Source organism: Parambassis ranga, chromosome 4 (assembly GCF_900634625.1).
Source record: "Parambassis ranga chromosome 4, fParRan2.1, whole genome shotgun sequence".
In the NCBI taxonomy this organism is placed as follows: domain Eukaryota; kingdom Metazoa; phylum Chordata; class Actinopteri; family Ambassidae; genus Parambassis; species Parambassis ranga.
This window is the reverse complement of record NC_041025.1, coordinates 18,537,998-18,556,452: the sequence shown is the minus strand read 5'-3', so window position 1 is coordinate 18,556,452 and position 18,455 is coordinate 18,537,998. Positions and strand designations below refer to the sequence as shown.

Here is an 18,455-nt window from a genome sequence, read left to right as displayed (position 1 = left end):
GTCAAACTTATTGTCAAGCACACACACAATAGACTGTTCTGAGATACTTCCAACAATGAGCCTTCCTCTGCGTCTGCCACACTTTTTGAGAAAAACACACACTGTTCAGTCTGATGACTAAATAGTCATACATGCATCAATTTCTTCATATAAGCATCATATTAGCATTCATGCACATGCATTTCCACAGTGCATATTGATGTAAGAATTACACTATGAACACCTTGGTACACATTTCAATAAAGAAACAGCACACACCCTCAATGAGCGTTTCACAGGAAATAACACTGTACCCCAGAATAGGAATTTCAAAATTGGCATACTAGCAAGTTAACACCTGCTTGCAAGCTTTTGTGAGACAATGCAAACAGATGTATTAATACGTGTATGGGTTTTATCGATAAAAGATTAGCAGGGCAAACATGGAATAAAACTGTGACTCAGAAGGAGAATAATTGGGAACAAAAAGGAGGACAGACAGAAAAATTTAATTCTGCAGTTCACATTAACATTCATAAGCAGCGGCTTGCACAGTTTCTCACCATCATAAAAATTGCTTCTAGGTTACCAAGGGCTGTTTTAATTGATTCAGCTTATATGAGCTTCGTGTTTGCACCATTGACAGTAGTACATCCCTGATATCACTGCTACCTATCTCAGCAGGGGAGCATAGAAGCATTCAAGAAGTAACACTACAATGATGTCACATACATAGGATATCACTGGCCATCTTTCTGTTACACATCATATTACATAACAGCTTATAATTAGTAAACATATTATATTATATTTGCACTTGGGAGCCTAATCATTAGTCAAAACAAATATGATTTATAAAGGTTAGAGGCTGTATTGCAATGATAAATTGAACATAGATGACCTGGAGACATGCTGACTAATTGATAGTAGTAATCCTTCTCCTGGGCTGTGCCCCAAATCTCCTGTTTTTTCACTCATTCCCAAGCCCCTATGTCACAGACACAAAGTTTACTCCCTAGTTATGGTGAGTTTAAGACGTTCACATACTTAAAATGTGTCTCATAACAGTAATTGCCATTAGTACCTAATAAATTTGGGTTATACCTTAACTCAAAAATCCTTTTGTACATGCCACCATGCCTCAAAAGTCCTACTTGCAATAGAAAATATAAAGCATACAAGCATCCTCTATACTTCATAAGCAGACAACAAAATACTGCATGTATGGAAGTCTTGAAACTGAGCTGGGTTAATGTTAAGTTGCAAGCAAAGTGCAGTCACTTGACCACAGGCAACACATACTGTTTAATGCATCAGCAATTCCATGTTGTTCTTATTTCAACTCAATTGAAAAAGATGATATTTTAAGCTTGTGACAAGCAGCCGAGTCAGTGGACAAGAACCAACAAGATTGCATTTCTTAGCCTGAAACACAGAATTGACCAAACCCAATTGAACTACAGAAATGTACTAAATTAGCCACCTTAACAAATGTTTGAAATGTGGTTTGATGTCCGCTCTGCCCTCTCTGCAGCATTCAAGTCAGGAGTTTATCCCAGTTTCAGCCATTCAACCTTTAAATACTGGACCTCCCAATGTCTAATTCCTGGTTAACTAGGATTAAGAAGACTATGTGTCCCAAGAACACCTACATTGTTAAGTGCAATCTACAGTTGCTTAATGTAGTCTACACTCTTTTGACAACACACTTGTTTTACTATTCTCAAGGCCTTATCAGTGCAGAGACTGCAGCTTCCTGCTTGGGATGGTGCCACAGGAAATGCCATAGGGCCATTACATTTAAAAGGTCGCCCCCCCCCCCCCCCCAACTCGGAATAAAAATAATCCACCAATATTTTTATTAAGTTTGTACACAGTGAAATTTGTGAAAGTTCAAGCTCCTGGGAGCATTAAGTAAATGTCAGTCTATTAAAGTTTTATGTTTTTTATGTATACACAAAGATTTACTTAATAGTTGTGCTAATACAGATTTGTCCTAGAAAATTCACATCATCCCCTGTAATCAGTCCACTCATTTTAAACACAACGCAGTATGTCAGCATCAACTAACCAGTTGTGGAAGGGATAAATGTCAAGATACATTTAAATATGAGAATAGTAGCTCCTGTGTTTTTTATTTTTAAAAAAGGGCTGACAACATGACAACATTAAGAAAAAAGTAATTTATGCATGATCGTAAATGAGTCTCCTGTCTCTTGCTACAGTTACTAAACTCAGACTCAGTGTGGTTAAGAATCTCATGCTATATCAGAGCTATTTGTGGAAAGCTGTGAAAATCTCAGCTGCACAATGAATGTAGAAAACTACAAGAGCTATGTTTCTCAAATTGACATCTGCCTAAATTATGTATACACACTGTACACCACAACCGCATATGCAGTAACCTCACCTACTAATCCAGGAAATTTATAGCAAATTATCATGGCTATATTGATAGACTCCGAGAGTGTTGGAAAATTACAGGGAAAGATAAAACAATGTTAAAATCATATAGTGAAATATGTTAGTTTAGTGTCTCACAACATTAGTCACAGTCTGGAATCATGATGCTGACGCCTTCATGTCCGAGCTTTGCCTGTCACACTCACTTATAGAGACAGCAGAAGATAACAATGACAAAATTCAGTTAAAAAGCCATGAGTAAAAAATAACCTAAAGTTATTTGCTTCTCTTTCCATTGTAGCCTGGCATGGTATGGCAGAGATGGATGAAAATTACAGTGAGAGAAGTGTTGGCATTTTGTTTCAGGACATACATGGTGCCTACTTATATAGCTAAAAGAAGGGGGTGGGGGTGTCTGGGAAGTTAAAAATAGCCTTGTCAAAGTAGAAATCGACCTGCCACGATTATTTTTGCAGAGATATATATATCGGTAGCACATTATTTTGTTTTTGTTGCAAAGCTGCCATGTATTCTATCCTCTGTGTTGCCTCAAGGCAAGAGCCCAAGCTATTCAAAGCCCACCTCCCTCATCCTGAATTGCAATTAAGTATCCACCTCACATCTACCCTGTGTGTAACTCAGGGACAATCGTGCTGGCCATGGCACCGGGCTTTAAAAAAGCAGAGCTAACAAGGATTAGCATCCAATTTTAACACCTGACTGTAATCCTGCCCTCACACAGTTGACGCTAAGCCTGTGCTAGCCATGCTAATGGAGGGGGAAGAGGTTTCCAGACAGTCTGTTTTTTTCTTTTGCAACTGTTACCTAACAACTTGGCTCATGACAAATACAGCTGATGACAAGACAGCATACTTGTGAGGGAACAGAAGTAATAAATTAGCTCATCCCTTTTCTAGTCTAGAGCTTAAATAGAAGAGCTTTTTACTGGGGAAAAAAAAAGGTATTTATAAAATTGAGCAGTTCTGTGACACTTTTGACAAAGCACAGCTGATGCCACTTGTGAAGCGTGTGTGACCTACAAATACATCTGTTTCTTAGACAGGCCATGCAGCCTCATGGTCATCATAATCATAACCTGTCTCAGCAGGTGCCAGCAGTGATGACTGTCATTACAGCCTGTGCCATGTGCTCACACTATTATGCTTGATAAGGAAATATTCTCTCTCTGAATTTTCAAAAGCCTATGTTTTTGTAGCTGTCAGCTCAGTTAAGCTCCTCAAACCTAGCAATTGGATGCCCTAAGTATCCAAAACAGGATAAAGGTGTGAATCACTCACTTAAATTTCAAATAGCAAGGACTTGCGCACCTACACAATGCATGCGAGAGCAGTATCAATACATTTCCAAACACTGATAGGCAAACAATCATAGACACACAACCACAACCAGACAACATGCTAATAAGAGTCTTCCTTGGCACACTTGAATCAAGCTCATTTACTGAGTGCATGGAATAAACAGACTTCAACATCATCTAGCATCTAGAAACTGTAATTAACCACAGATTGTCATCAATGGTTATTTATCCTTATACATCTGATACATACTTTTCATACCTCTTTAATGTCTGAGGACATGACAGTTTACATAATACAAGGTAGATTAAAAACATCTTTAGGTTGTTCTGATGATATAAATGACAACTAGTCATTCAAGACAGAATATCAAGAAATAAGATGTATCACATGAAACAGACGGATGGAAGGTTTTGTGTGCCAGCTGCAGAGCTGGCCTGCCCCTGATGATGTCATCAATTAAAGGGACATGATACTGAAACAATGGTCACTAACAGAGATGTATTGGTTTGACCATGGGTGGGTGCAGATGTACAAACACACACCCGCCACATACAGACATGTAATCCACATGCGAGTGAAACGGCAACGAGAGTGTGAGAGTACAGCAGAGTTGTACAGCCCGGTGAGCGTGTGCATGTGCTTCAGAGCACAGCATACAAAGAGAATTTATACAACTGAGCCAGCTGGGCACATAAGCCCTACTGCACAATAAATCCAAATAATCCTTTACGATGGGAAGCGGGAAAAGGGGGGGTGGGGGGGTACTCAGACATATGCACACACATACACACATTCACAAAGGTACACACGCTTCAATTAGCCTCGCCATTGTGCCTCTGTGGTAGACATTCAGTGGCTGTGCCCTTTTCCTAAGAATAACATGCAAGTCACCAAAATGCATGTACTCAAAATAGCAGGGCGGCTTATGACATTTGAACCTCCCACAAACACAAACACACTCACCAGTGGATAAGGCACTGTAGGACAAGGACATACAGGAGGATTACCCTGAATTACAAAAGAAAACGGGGACAGCCTAATAATGTATAAAAAAAAAATCATCTTACCTTCCATCATGGTTGCAGATTTGCATTCCTCTATCTCCAAGGAGCCTGAAATGAAAGCAGGAGGTGTTGGGTGGGGGAAAAGAGAAGAAGTCCCCGGTTACAGATATACAGTAGAATTAATGGCCAGCAGAGCAGCTGTGTGCTTATGGCTAACGCCCTGGCTAACAGTGAGCCTCTAACACCCCCAGACGTCGCCTGTCAGCTAGCCCAAAAGAGGGAGAGATACAGATAGAGATAGAAAAACAGAGAGAGGAGGGGTTGGGGCCAGGCTAGCTGTCGATCAGAGCTCGGGCTTAAGCCATGGATGCTGGTACTGCTGCTGCTGCTGCTGCTGCTACTGCTACTGCGGCTCTAACCTACACACAGCCAAGGATGCTGAGAGGAGGGGAAAAATCTAAGTGGAGAAAAAAAAGGCAGGGTAGGGAGAGGGGAGGGAGGAAGGCAGAGAGACTGAGAGACTGAGAGGGAGGGAGGGCTGAGCATGTGTGTGCGTGCGTGCTTGGGAGGGGGGTGGTAGGAGTGTTGAGGAGGGACGGAGCCTGTGTGCTGAGGTCACACATGGCCTAAGCCAATCCCTGTAGCTCTCTGTGGAGTCACATGGCTTACAGCTTGAATCTCCTGACACCATGGCCCAAGAAGGACGCTACATTAGTAACCTCTCTTGGTTGACAAATATCTGTGAGCATGAACTAAATACACATACATGTTTACACAGTCAATAAACGCACTAAAAAGCCAACAGACATCTTCAGAGTAAATATAGAAGACACACAAATATGCGCGCACATGCACCCCTCCCCTTCACCCTACCTTATGCCAATGCAGTGTGCCAAGCCTGACCAACGCTGAACGACATTAATTATTTTGTTGCAGAGAGAATAACATGTGGGTGCAAGTCAGCCATGCTGAGGACAAGCGCTCTATAACGCACCACTGCACAAAGTATTTGCCCTGCACAGTGACTGTTTCTGTAGTAGCTGCTTATGTGTTCCTGCCGCTGTGTCCCGCCCTTCATGGAAAAATAGTGTGGTTTCACACTGCCCTCTCGTTCTCTACTCCTCCTACTCCTCCTCCTCCTCCTCCTCACCGGTTCCCTCCCACCTGACCCTCTTCTCTGCCAGTCTGTTTCACTCAGCTGCCTTTTTCTGTCTGTGTGCTTTCCCACTGCACTGGGGACGAGGATCGATCAGTGTGACGTCATGGCAACGCAGGCTACAGCTGCAACCAACAAGCAAGGGCTGATGACAGACAGGCCTCTGGAGAGGGGTGTGGGTGTGCGTGTGCGTGCACTGTACTAATTTTCTATAAGCAAGTGGAAAGAGAAGGGGGGGGGTGTGAATGGATACAAGGACACACTAGAGTGCAGGAGACTGACAATCAAGCACACCTATAAATAAACAGTAAAAAAAAAAAAAAGTGATTCAATATTTGTTTTATATTATTTGCTTGAGAAATACTGCATCAAAATATGTTTCTATGAAAATTAGAGCTATTCATGTGATATTTTATTCTAGACAAATAACAACATGGATAAAAAAGCAACAAATTAAAAATATATATAAATATGAATAATGTAATAATTTTTTCTTTAATTTTAAAAGAAGAAATGCTTCTTTTGGGAACATGAAGTAGACCTTTAAGCTGAGAAGTAATCTTTGTGCTTTTTTCCTAATAACCTAGGGTTAGGATTCTGCTAACATAAATGTAATGAGAGGATTAAACTTCAGTTCTAGTTGATAGAGATTTACATCAGTCACTAATCTGTATTTTTAAGAGCGTTATTCATCATTTTTAGAAAGTGAATTATGAACCTAACAAGTACTACATATGCATGAGTTACCACACGTGCCATAATAGTCTGTGTATAAAGGAAATTCTCTAGTCTCTAGTCTGAAATCTCTAAAGTCATGCTTCCCCTTCCTTAGCTGATTTTCCCTTTTTCATTGAGCTATTTTTGTCATGCTGCCTCCATCATGCTGTCAATTGCCTCCTCCCTCATTCATCCTTCTGTTGTTCTTTGCCCAGCTCCTCAACAGCAGATGCCCCCAAACAGAGGTTCCCCTCCTACCAATCTTGCCCCCAGCTGTAGCTTCCAACCCCCTCATCTTACCCTCTGTGGACCAACTCTAAAGCTGCCCTTTCCCCTTTTTATTTCTTCTGCTGCTTCTTTTGTCTCCTACTACTACTCAGTTTTTACATCTCCCATTTTCTTCTCTTGTCTCACACCTGCTCACTTCTCCAGGCTAAAACAGAAACAGCATCTTTTCCTGCAGTGCCATCTAGTGTCCACAGAGAAGCATGAAAGATATTTACCACTGTCCAGGTACTGTGGCTTCACTGCTGAGAAGAGCACAAATGCATCAATATACTTAACATGTTAGTGGATATTTTATTTATAACTAACTGAAAAATAAACTATGTATAGCGGTGATGCAGCTGATTAGTGCTATAAAGTCAGCAAGTGGAGTGTTGTAGAATAAAAGAGGAAGGAAGGGAGGGGGATTTGCTAAATAAAGCCTAATGCCCTATAAGCTCTATTTTGAAGCAGAAGCAGCCTGAGTAGAGACACACACTTATGTCATTTAAAATGGAGAAGAGAACAAACAATCATGCCTGTGGTTAATACGTGGATTTGGGGCACAACAAACCAGATATTGCAATCTTGATGGATCAGTACATAGAAAATGGTGCTGTCCATTAAGCCAAAGCTAAATAAAAATTGGAACGTTTTACTTTTTCCCCTTTTACACAAAACTGATAAATGAGGGATTAAGAATAGCTTAGTAATGATTGTAATTATGAATAAATTAGGGTTAAACATATTGAGAGAAAGAATACAACTCCAAACAAAGACTACAGACAGCTATAATAGAGTTAAAACAAGCAGACAGATATAGCTGTGTATTACAGAGTATTAATTTGACACTAATTGGAGTTCAGTTTAAGAGGTTTCTTAAGAAAATTTTGAAAGTGTAGCAAACAAACATGTAAAAATCATGTTAGATTCGGCAAGTTTTCCTGAGCAAAGCAATATAGCTATGACAGTAAAAATGCAGAGAAGCACCACATATAATCCACACTTATCAAATCCTCCAGATTACATAACTATGACAGTGAAATTGCTTCTATTAGTTAATTCTGAGTTGGCTGGCTGCTTGGAGGATTGTTTACAATGCTTACTAGTAAACGAAATGTAAAACTGCTTTAGTCTATCATTGTATGTCTGTCTCTGACATTGCCACAGCTAGCAATAAACCAGGCTGTCACATGATACACACGTCACATGATGCACATCATGTGACATTACTAGTGACATCAGAACTGCAAGCAGATGCTTAAAACATAAAAACTCTCTGTTGTCGCTTGTCACATACTGATTTGAATGTAACAGCTGTCAATGTGCAAATGGTAAATCCATAAGAAAATCGAGATGAATATCTCAGCTGATGACTTTGCTCTGAAGAAAGATTTATTGACCTGCCATATCCTGCATGCAAGACTTGATTGTCTTTGGTCAAACATCTCCAAGAGATTTAGAGCCGATACAGGGAAACAATGGCGATGGGAAGCGTCAGAGAACTGAACAGTGTGCCCGAATGGCATGGCCCCACAGTCGGCCCTATTTCTCTGGCTTTCTTATCCTGTCATCCATACCTACTTGTGCATCCATTTGTCACTCTTACTGAAAGACTGTTTTCTTTTACTATTCCTCCACCTCCTGAGATACACACCACACAGTACAGTGTCTACTAAAAAAAAGTGAAAGTCACAAGCACACACAGTATAAGTTGGTTTTACTACCAGGTGGAGACAACGCATAAATAAAACTGAAAAAGAGACTAGGTGCGATGCTGCCATAAAAAAGGTATTTTACCTACTGTACCTGCAACAATCCGAAACCAGCCAGTACACAGCTCCTCAGCCATCTACAGCTCCCCTCATGGATCCTCCTGCAGCAAGACAGAAGGATGAGAAGGGAGCACAACAAATGCAGGACGTAGGTCGTTCCCTAGAAAACAGGAGGGAGAAGAGGAAGAGTTATAACCAAGGGGTGAAGAGTAACAAACATGCTGAGCTGCTCAGAGGACAAATGTGTATGCCGACAACTGCAAGCTGCGAGTGCACCGGCAAAAGCATTCACGCAACCTGTAGAGAATAATAATGTGGTACAGTAGGCTGTGAGCGCAGACTTATCAGGCACTGAAGGTCAACATGTCCTTTACCTCAATTCTGGCAGACATACAGATGATGAATAATTTTCCCTTGCACAAATTCTGCAGAACTGACAGAAGACTTATATTAGATATTTGTTTCGTTATCCTTCATGTAAAGTTATACAAAAGCAATGGCCTTTGCACACAGCGCACTTTAACTTTTTGTATACTTTTTTAAATGTTTATACATTTTACCAAATATATAAACAAAATACAATAAATAATCCTTTATTGGTCTCACAGGAGAGTCTCTGTGCACAAACTGGGGGACTAGTAGTAAGAAATAGTAGAATAGAAAGTAGTAATATAAATACTGCAGCACTGTTGCACACGTCAGCAAGTCAGCTGGAATAAAATGGATTAACTTAAAATTCAGTGTTTATAAAGTAAGTTTTACATGATCATGATCTTCCTACCTAATGCTTTGGCTCCTAGATAAATCTACACATGCTATAGTGCCATCTGCTGTTCGCTTAAGCACACTGCTATATTTCCTATATACCCCTTCAACCACGTCATTCTCTGATGTTTGCCATTTTTTGCTATCATCACAAAAACAGAAAAAGCAGAAACAGGGCAGGATATATTTTTGACTATTTCAAAGTATAAAAATCACATTCAGACTGACGCATTACAAAAGTAATCTCAGTATTAGTTACACCAGTCCCTGGTAAATCAGGTGGACTATAATAATTTAGCATTAAACTGTAAGCTTGATACCCGAGACAGCAATGACATTTCATTGCATTGTCACTGTCAAGCACATTCCTGGTTTCTTATCTCAGTAAAACACTCTCTCCTGAGAGCAGAGCAGTCTTTTGACATTTAGACAGACAGCACTTGCTATTCAGAAACAGGCTATATGGGCACGTATGCTCTCATTTCTGGCACATTCCTTATCCCTCCCAGATGGCAGAACCTTGAAACAGAGCATGTTTATTTCAAAATTGAAGAAAGGAAAATCAGTTATTCATTATCCTCACCCTAAGTCTCTTGTTTTCCTTCTCTCATCCTCTATCTTGTATCTGTCTATTCAGCCCCCTATCCACAAACACCCCCCATCGTCTTTTCTCTGACCTACTTTCTCTCCACCTTTGCTGATGCTTTCTGCCTCTGGGGTGCAGTGTTGCTCTAATCTGGCAAATATTTTTCAGAAATGCGTCTTTTTCTATCTGCAGATCCAAAGCTCTTTTTAAACCACCAGCAAAATCCACAAGACAAATTCAAATGGGTCATCATTGTTATTGTGTGAATACAGTTAAGAAAGGAGAGCTGCATTTAGCAGAGCTGCTGTTTCAATCTGGCAAGTGTGAAACCACTGGGACTAGAAGATGAGGTATGAGGATGCCATTTCAGGTCCCTGAATTGCTGATCATTCATCAAATGTGTTCTAGTTGCATCCTTATTTTCCCCATAAAACAAAAATAGGTATTTTGTACTTGCTTTTTCCACTGCATCAGCCACAACTGGTGCCAAACAACTTGGTGGATTCAATACATATGCTGACACACACTAATATTTTATTACTATTTTTGAAATAAGGTTAAAAAAATGTCAATTACAGAAGGGTATATTCTGATTGGATATTCTGTGAGTCTGTCCGAATGAAATTAATTAATTCATTGACAGTTTAAAGCCTAAGCAATTAATTAATGTCACTTCAGACAACAAAGCAGGCTGCAAGCCTTAAAGCCACAAGCGTATAAGACAAAGTGATACTGCATGGTAAGATTTGGGTGCTTTTGACTTTTGACTTTGACAATTCTGGTTTTTTTTGTATCTCCAATGAAGAAAGCAATGTGATCTTTATAGTTGTGAAAACAAGGCACTGAGGAGCAGGGAAATTCCGTTTACAAAGATGTTAAACAAGCCAATGGCAGATCAAGGGGTAATTTGGGTAAAGTATGAAGTCATCAGGTTCACACACTAGCTGACATTGAAAGACAATGAATGCATTGATGATCTTCTTTAATGTTTTAGCACATTTCACGATACATGGTCTGTGTAAATTACATGTGAACAAAGATTGATGATGAGTAAAAATAGTTTCCTAACATAGATTGTTAGGTGTTCCTCTCATCAATCGGATAGAAGTGAGATTAACAGTTAAAATGCCTCTCAGAAAACGTCATCTCTATACTGGGATTTCCCTGAGCTCATGTTGCAACTGTCACGTCTCATGTCCCGAGGCCTCGTGCCATTTCCTGCACACTGTTGGAGAAACATCCCTGCAAATCTCCACCCACAAAGTACCCTGATGAGGGACAATGATTAGGCAGCAGCCATTAAATGTACACAGACAAACACCCACCCACTGATTAAGCTGCAGTGAGTGCAGTCAAACCAAAACAACGGTGCACTCACTGGCAGGGGAAGGCATGCAGGGCAATAAGGCGTGGCCATGGCTGGGTGCCATGCTATGTGCCTACGTGCCAGCCAGCCACTCGTGACGCTCTCTGTCTGCTAGTACTGCTGTGGCAGACACACAGGTTTCTGTCATTACCCTACTTGCTGCACACGTTCACACATATCCACACTACATCAAGCAGTAAGGTTGTCTGTGTAATTAGCACCCACTTCCTAATTACTTGATGTTGCTGAGGAGGCTGACTGCCAGCTCATAGGTAAATTTGTCTTGTTTAGTCTGATGCCATTGGAAGTATCATTTCAATTTGCTGCATGCACTCTTGCAAAAGATGGAAATTACTGCAGCTCCTTGAACAAATAGTACAGTGTTATTTTATCATAGGTGCCAGTGGTGTCAGCGGATCAGTCAGCGGTCAATGGGTGGACTTAGAAAGCTGTGCCAGCCAGCTAAAGCCAACAACATCAATGGTGAAGTCTGGACAAATTAAAAACCCAGTTGAGATGAAAAACTGAACTATAGCCTTCCTGTTGGCTCGCTCGCAATAGCACCAGTGAATAACAAACTGTCAAGCCTGGACTTTTCTGTGACCCCAAACACAATCCAGAGTCAACCCCAAGTTACACAGCCCCCCTGAAACCCCAGTCCAGTCCTTCCTTCTAGCCTTCAGAACAGCAGATGGAAAAGATGAGCTCATCTCTCTGATACTGTGCTGGTCAGCTCTGTGGTCTCCCTAATGGTCTCCAGGATGTCAACACCAGTCCAACATGTCCCTCTAACTCACACCAATTACCATTTCCACACAGGGCCCATACCTAAATAAACACACTCTAAAACTTGCTTTACAATCAGCTTATATCTATAAACAGTGAAGCAGTTTAAACCGGGCCACTCCCAAGAGTACTGTACACTTTGCTTGGACAGCCAGGCTGAGATGACAGAATGGAGTCAGATGAACTCACTATAAGGAGTTTCAAAAGGAGTATTTTAAAGACGCCAGAAATAGCATACACACCGGCTCTGTGTTCCCTAACAACTTCATTTGATAAATTAAATTAAAAAGTGATCATAGATTGTTAAACTAATACTAATTGGTATTGGATGTCTGGAACTCACACCTGATACCTATAAAGAAAACATCTCTTTGCCTAAAGCTAAGGTGGAAACAGAAACCACACAAAGCTGTGTCGGAAAAACTCACGAAGACAACCCCATAGTCCAATGCTGATGTATAGTTGCTAAAACTGAAAGAAAACTGAAAGAACTTGCCTACGCTTGCTTACTGGCTCACTCTAGTTTGGCTGGACACCCACATGAATGTTGCTAATACAGGTTATGTGTGTGTAGATGGTGTGACGTGCTGATAGGAGCCCAGATAGGCCTCCCAATGACGCATTTAACTGGCCCCATAATTCATGAAGCATCTTAAAATTGGAGATAAAAAAAAACTCCTGGATCTGACAGTGCTTCTGGGCAGAGTAAGAGGAATACACCAGCCTACTGACTTACTGTAACTTGCTATGAGCCAGACTGAAAAGTCATGACAGAGGAAGTGTGCTCACAAAATTGATGGCGCTCATAGGGCTATTCCTTCTCTCCCACTCTACAGGTCTCTCTGAACGTGTGTGAAGTCATAAGCACACAAACCTCAGATCCACCACATTTTCTGAGTCATGGGAAGACAGGAAATAAGATTAATAGCACTGTGGAAATTATCCAGTGTATAATGAAAAATGTGTTTGTGTGATTTGCGTCTATGTTTTTGCAATGGAAGGAAGCAGATGGGTAACCCTAAAAGAATGTCACTCTTTTAGCAGATTTCAGTTTAATTTATGTGTAATAATAATGTGTAGGTGTAATTGCTTGAGATAAGACTAAACACCTAAAGTGTACACCACCACAACTGCTGATGGTTTCAAGGACACTTTATCATCGTCACAGGCAGCAGGAGAATTTGTTTTTGAACGTGTTTGCACATTGCTTACATGTGTACTAATGTCCTGATTACGACTGTAGTTTGCGTATGTCCATGTGCATGTAATGGCTTATCAGGGTTACAACGTCATTCAGGTTTTGTAACACCTTATTGATACAGTGCCTAGCAGTAACTGTAACATCCATGACTTCCAAGTATTTGGAAAGCATGAATATTACATTTATATTTAACAATTCTGGGTAGTGGGACACAGTTACAAACTGATGGGCACTTCTACCCAGCACATACAGGATGCTTCCCTCTGTCTTACTCACTCACAGAGCGTCATATCATGAAGAATGCTCTGCTCTTTTCCTCACAGAAAACTACCGCTCACCCACACACACACACAGTTCTCCCAAACCCCTCAGGCACACTTCCGGTGAATTCTCTCTTAAAATGAGCAGTATCAATGATGCTCACGGACACATGACTACATAACACATTTAATTTTATCACTGGCTAAAATACATTTTTAAAACATACCTACCTTAATGTGAAAATTGGCTCGGCAGATCAAGGAAAGTGTAGTCCCAAGATGTTCTCCCCTTTCCCTTCAGCTCTGTTTTAGCAGGTTAGTGCTTGATACCACAGTCCATTTGAATTTGTTAAACCACGCACACCTGAAAATAATCAGAATAAACATTGATTAGGATGTAGTTTTTGAAAGTACAAAAATTGGCACAACTAGTGACGAGAATAGAGAAAAATGATATACTTTTTTACAAAATAATGTAAGATAATTAAACAGAAATAAACAAACACAAATCATGGGTATTTTCCTTTGCAGGTGGGCTTGAATGACTGACACTCTGAGGAAATACTTACTCCTCCACACTATAGCACATAAGGCTTTCCTCATGAAAAATCTATGGCAAAGGCGGCATGAATGACTCACTCCTTCTCCAGCAGTAGCACATTCTGGATTTAAGCATGCAAGGATATGTTCCTAGATCTTGTATGTCTTCATTTCCTCAAATTCAGGGATATAACACAGAAAAAAGATAAAATAAAACACGGGAAGAACAACTAAAATTTCATATGTATCATTAGTTAATATATAATATTAATATGTAATCATTAGTAGCTAGCCTATAGCTAGCTTGTTTCACGTTTCCACCATATTAGATATCAACTGCAAAGCCATAAATGTTAAATGTACTGCAAAAACTATTACAAAATGTACTTTAAACTGCATAAAATTCTTTCTCGGTTGATTTAAAAAAAAAAAAAAAAAAAAAAAAAAAAAAAAAAAATCATAAAATCTTTGGCAGCACAGTTGTAACACAGAACTCGTCGTTTGCCCAATAATGCTGCATTTCAGGGTTTTACAGCTCAACATAGGAAACAGGGATCAGACATTTTCCCAGGCTGAATTCCCAGGCAAAATACACCCAAAACTAAAACCTCATTCCTCATTCATCATGCTGAAGCTTGGCAAACTCCATTCTCCCCCACAACTTTTCCCACATTTCACTACAACCTTTACTTGAACTTACTCTAATTCAACACTCACATGTGCAGTAACCCTTTGGGATGGAATTGCTGTTCCATTTCAGCCGATACGCCACAAAGCCCTAAACTATATTTAATACTGCACTTTTTTTACCTATAATGTGTCCTATGGCTTTCAAGTTATCATCTTAATTGCTTCGAACTTATATCTGTTCAGGTATTCTCAAGATGTCCGAGAGAGTGAACACATTAAAAACTACTGCATTAATCCGACTCTGGCTGGTCCATGCTAGCAGAACTGAAACTGGATGGAAGTGTGGGAAGGGTAGCCAGTTTTCACAACTCAGGCGCGTCTCCATGTGAGTCATCACATGCAACAACACCTGCTTAATTTCAATAACAAAACAAATGACTGTTCTGTAAAACTGCTTGCACTTTGACTGGACAGAAATTCCATTACCTGCTGATGGTGTTTTGTCTGGTCTGATATTTTGATTCAATTCTCCCCACAGGCACCAACACCGCAGCTCTTACAAAACATACTCAATCTAATTAATCAAATGAGTTGTTAATTTCCTAAACTTATAGTAATTATGCAATGCAGAAAGCTCAACAAATCAACTGGATAAACTGACAAAACACAGCCCCCCTTCTCCTGTGTTTTGATGGCAAAACACAGGCCCCCTTCTCCTCTTTCTGCTCTCGTCCTCTTACCACAGCTGGGTTGTTGTTTACATGATGTTTTAAGTATTGCCAGAGGTCCCCTGATTTCTTGACTTTTGTCAAGACTACAAAAGGCTAGTGTCCCAAAAGGCACTGCTTCAACTTTCACAAAAGCACAGAAGAGTAATCAGAAACAAACACTGTGCACTTGGAAGTCATTATTAGAAAGAAGACAGTAAACTGTTTCATCAAGTAGGAACAGCTCACTGCGAGTGTTTTAAACATGCCTACAATAACCAATACAATTAAATCTGGGAAAAGTTACAACCACCTTTTTTAAACTCTAAGCTGACTCAGATAATGAAACCAACTTAATCCGTGTTACTAAAAAAATGCCAGTTTCCTGTTTTATTTCTGGGATCTAACATGTTTTGCAGTGTCTCCATGGTTGCACAAGGATTAGCAAAATCCAAAAACACACAGAGCAGCTGTAAATAAAGATCAGGCAACTTCTTTCATTTACTATCATTGACTTCTGACTATGTTCTCATTAACTACAAACGACTGGATGAAACTTTTGAATTACATGTTCACATGTTCACCAGATGTTCGTGTTTATTAGAGGATTCTTTTCTTTTTACCATCTTGTCTCAACAAATATAAGCCCACTATAATAGTGATACCTTTATTATAAAATCTGATGTGGTTTGGTGTGTGAAACTGGCCTCAAGAAAAGGTATTGTAATGTTCAGGAGTTCTGTAAATACTAACCTTATAATTTAAAAGACTATATACGAATAAAAATTCAATTAAGCTGCATATACTTTTTTTAACAATGTTGGATTGTGTTAGAAGCTTCGCTAACACAACAAAAGCTCAGAACTATCCCTCCTTTAAAGTAATGCTATATTTCAAGCCGTGTTTGTGAGCTAAGCTAGCTGACGTTTGTATTTGTAGATAGGATGATTTTGTCCGACATTGCTCGCTTCACATTTCCATTTTTTCAGCTAGCAAACTGAAAGAAAGCCGGTGAAACAAACTGATTACGGTTCAAACTCGTTAAAACCGTGGCACTAACGATTACATTGAGTCTTACTGTTACTAACTGTTACCCTGAGGTTAAATAATATACTTACAACCTTTATATTCGTCACGTTGAGTCTTTCCTGTTGTAATCAGACGGAAAATACTTCCCTCCCTGAAATGTGTAAAAGTCATCGCTCCACAGGGTCACCTGTTTATCGCCTGTCAATCAAAGATGGTCGCCGGAAGTGACATATGTCCTGTCCGTCTTCTTAGGAGCACGAGCCTGATAAACTTTAATTTCTTTGTATGTTCTTAGTATTATATTATAGTATTATACATAATATAAATATTTACTATAAATACAAAATTGATGATGAAAGTTGTTTTTTTTAAGCTGCCAGTACTTCTTTATGTGCTCATGTTATTTATGAAAATGTCAGGAATAGAAACGTGTTTTGAATACAGTTTTTAAAGTGAAGCAGGAAATTGTCCAATTTTCTAAACATTACATAATCTGGCTGTTTATTAACAGAATGAGTAATTGCCATTAAAATACCACGTGTAAATGTCTGGAGGTTGTGTACTGATCCATACACCTGGCCATGCAGCAGCTTATCAATAATTAATCTAAACTGTCCCGAGAAGTAATTTCCTCCAACAACAATATTTTGACGTGCAGCCCAGTAGTGTTGCATAATAGGGAAGTCTATTCATTCACGCCTGCCTTTGATTTTGAAATAGTTTATAACAGTGTTGGCTCCAGCATGCAAACAGTACTGTACCTGATCAGTGTGATGATTCGCCCCCTTTTTTTATCAGCATACAGAAAGGCTGTTAGCTTATTGTTTCACAGGATGCACACAGTATTTTGAACGCTGCGACTCCAAGTTAACCTTCTGTTTTCATTGTTGTGCAATGGCAGGCATGCTTGACAATGCCCAGAGGCAATGGGTGTGTGTTAGTGTTGGCAGAGTGGGGAGGAACCTACAGTTTTTCCTCAGGCAAAAGCATCTAGAAGTAAGCAAGCAAATGTGACATGCACTTTGATATTACTCATTTACTCAATTTAAGATGGACAAAGTTATGATTATTATTACCTCTGAGTTGTTTATTAAGCTTAGAGCTTAAAAAAAACTGATCATCAGAATTGTCACTAAACACATCTCATCTCAACTCATTGCTACTAGTCTACCTCATTCGAAGTTTAGTAAGATAAAATAAAAATATATTTTTTGGTACTAATGCTTAAAACCTGCAGTAGATGTGAAAATGTATGTGTCTGATTTATGGACTTCTTATAACCAGAAGCCCCCGCTGCACAAATGTAAAACACCATTTGTAAGAATTGTAATATTTCGTACAATTAATGTGAATCAGAAACTAGTGGTTTCATGTTTGAGCTGTTGTTGACATATGTCTTGTTGTAATCCGCACGTGCAGTTGCAATATGAACCCATGTGTGTCAGAGTTTATCTGTGTTGATGTCTGCTGTTTGACACGTTGCTTGCATGTGACTGGTGGTGATGTTATCCCACAGAGAATGTCTCTGGCACAGTTGCTATGGCAACCTGAGTCACAGAGAGGACTTGGTTGTCCCTGTGATATAATGTGAGAGAAAGAGACCCTGTCAAAAAATCCCTGTTCAGTGCGCTGTTACTGTGATATCCTCAGTCTGTATGATGAACACACCATAATATATTGCATCAGGATAGCTTATGAGTGACTGCTTTGACTAAACCAGATCCCATTGTGTTGTTTTACATTTTCATGAACTCTTATTGGCCCCATATCTGACAACAGAGAGGTTTCAGTGTGAAATAACTTCACTCAAATGTCTGAAAATGAGACTCTATAAAGCACTGAACTGCCATGGCAAAAGGAAAAAAACAGATTAGACTGTCACATTATAACCGGAATAGATTTCTGTTACAAGAAGACATTTTCATCTTATAACTAAAAAAAAAAAATGTGTGTCCTGTTTAACCTTTT

The 18,455-nt window shown here is 39.7% G+C and overlaps 1 protein-coding gene across 12 annotated transcripts in view; it reads right to left on the bottom strand.

Annotated features, from left to right (window-relative positions):
- Positions 1-17,364, bottom strand: part of sgip1a (SH3GL interacting endocytic adaptor 1a) — a 54,594-nt gene extending 37,230 nt beyond the window's left edge. For 5 of the 12 annotated variants that reach the window (XM_028403491.1, XM_028403500.1, XM_028403503.1 and 2 more), the window contains exons 1-4: positions 17,249-17,364; positions 13,813-13,945; positions 8,643-8,777; positions 4,769-4,813 (exon numbers count right to left, since the gene is read on the bottom strand). In XM_028403491.1, the coding sequence (XP_028259292.1) occupies positions 4,769-4,813; positions 8,643-8,694 (97 nt within the window). In that variant the 5' untranslated portion in view covers positions 8,695-8,777; positions 13,813-13,945; positions 17,249-17,364. Of the gene's footprint in view, positions 1-4,768; positions 5,120-5,578; positions 5,752-8,642; positions 8,778-13,812; positions 13,946-14,220; positions 14,308-16,579; positions 16,659-17,248 lie in introns of those variants that run through there. The other 7 variants (XM_028403498.1, XM_028403494.1, XM_028403495.1 and 4 more) reach the window with 7 other exon arrangements.
- Positions 17,365-18,455: the final 1,091 nt, after the last annotated feature.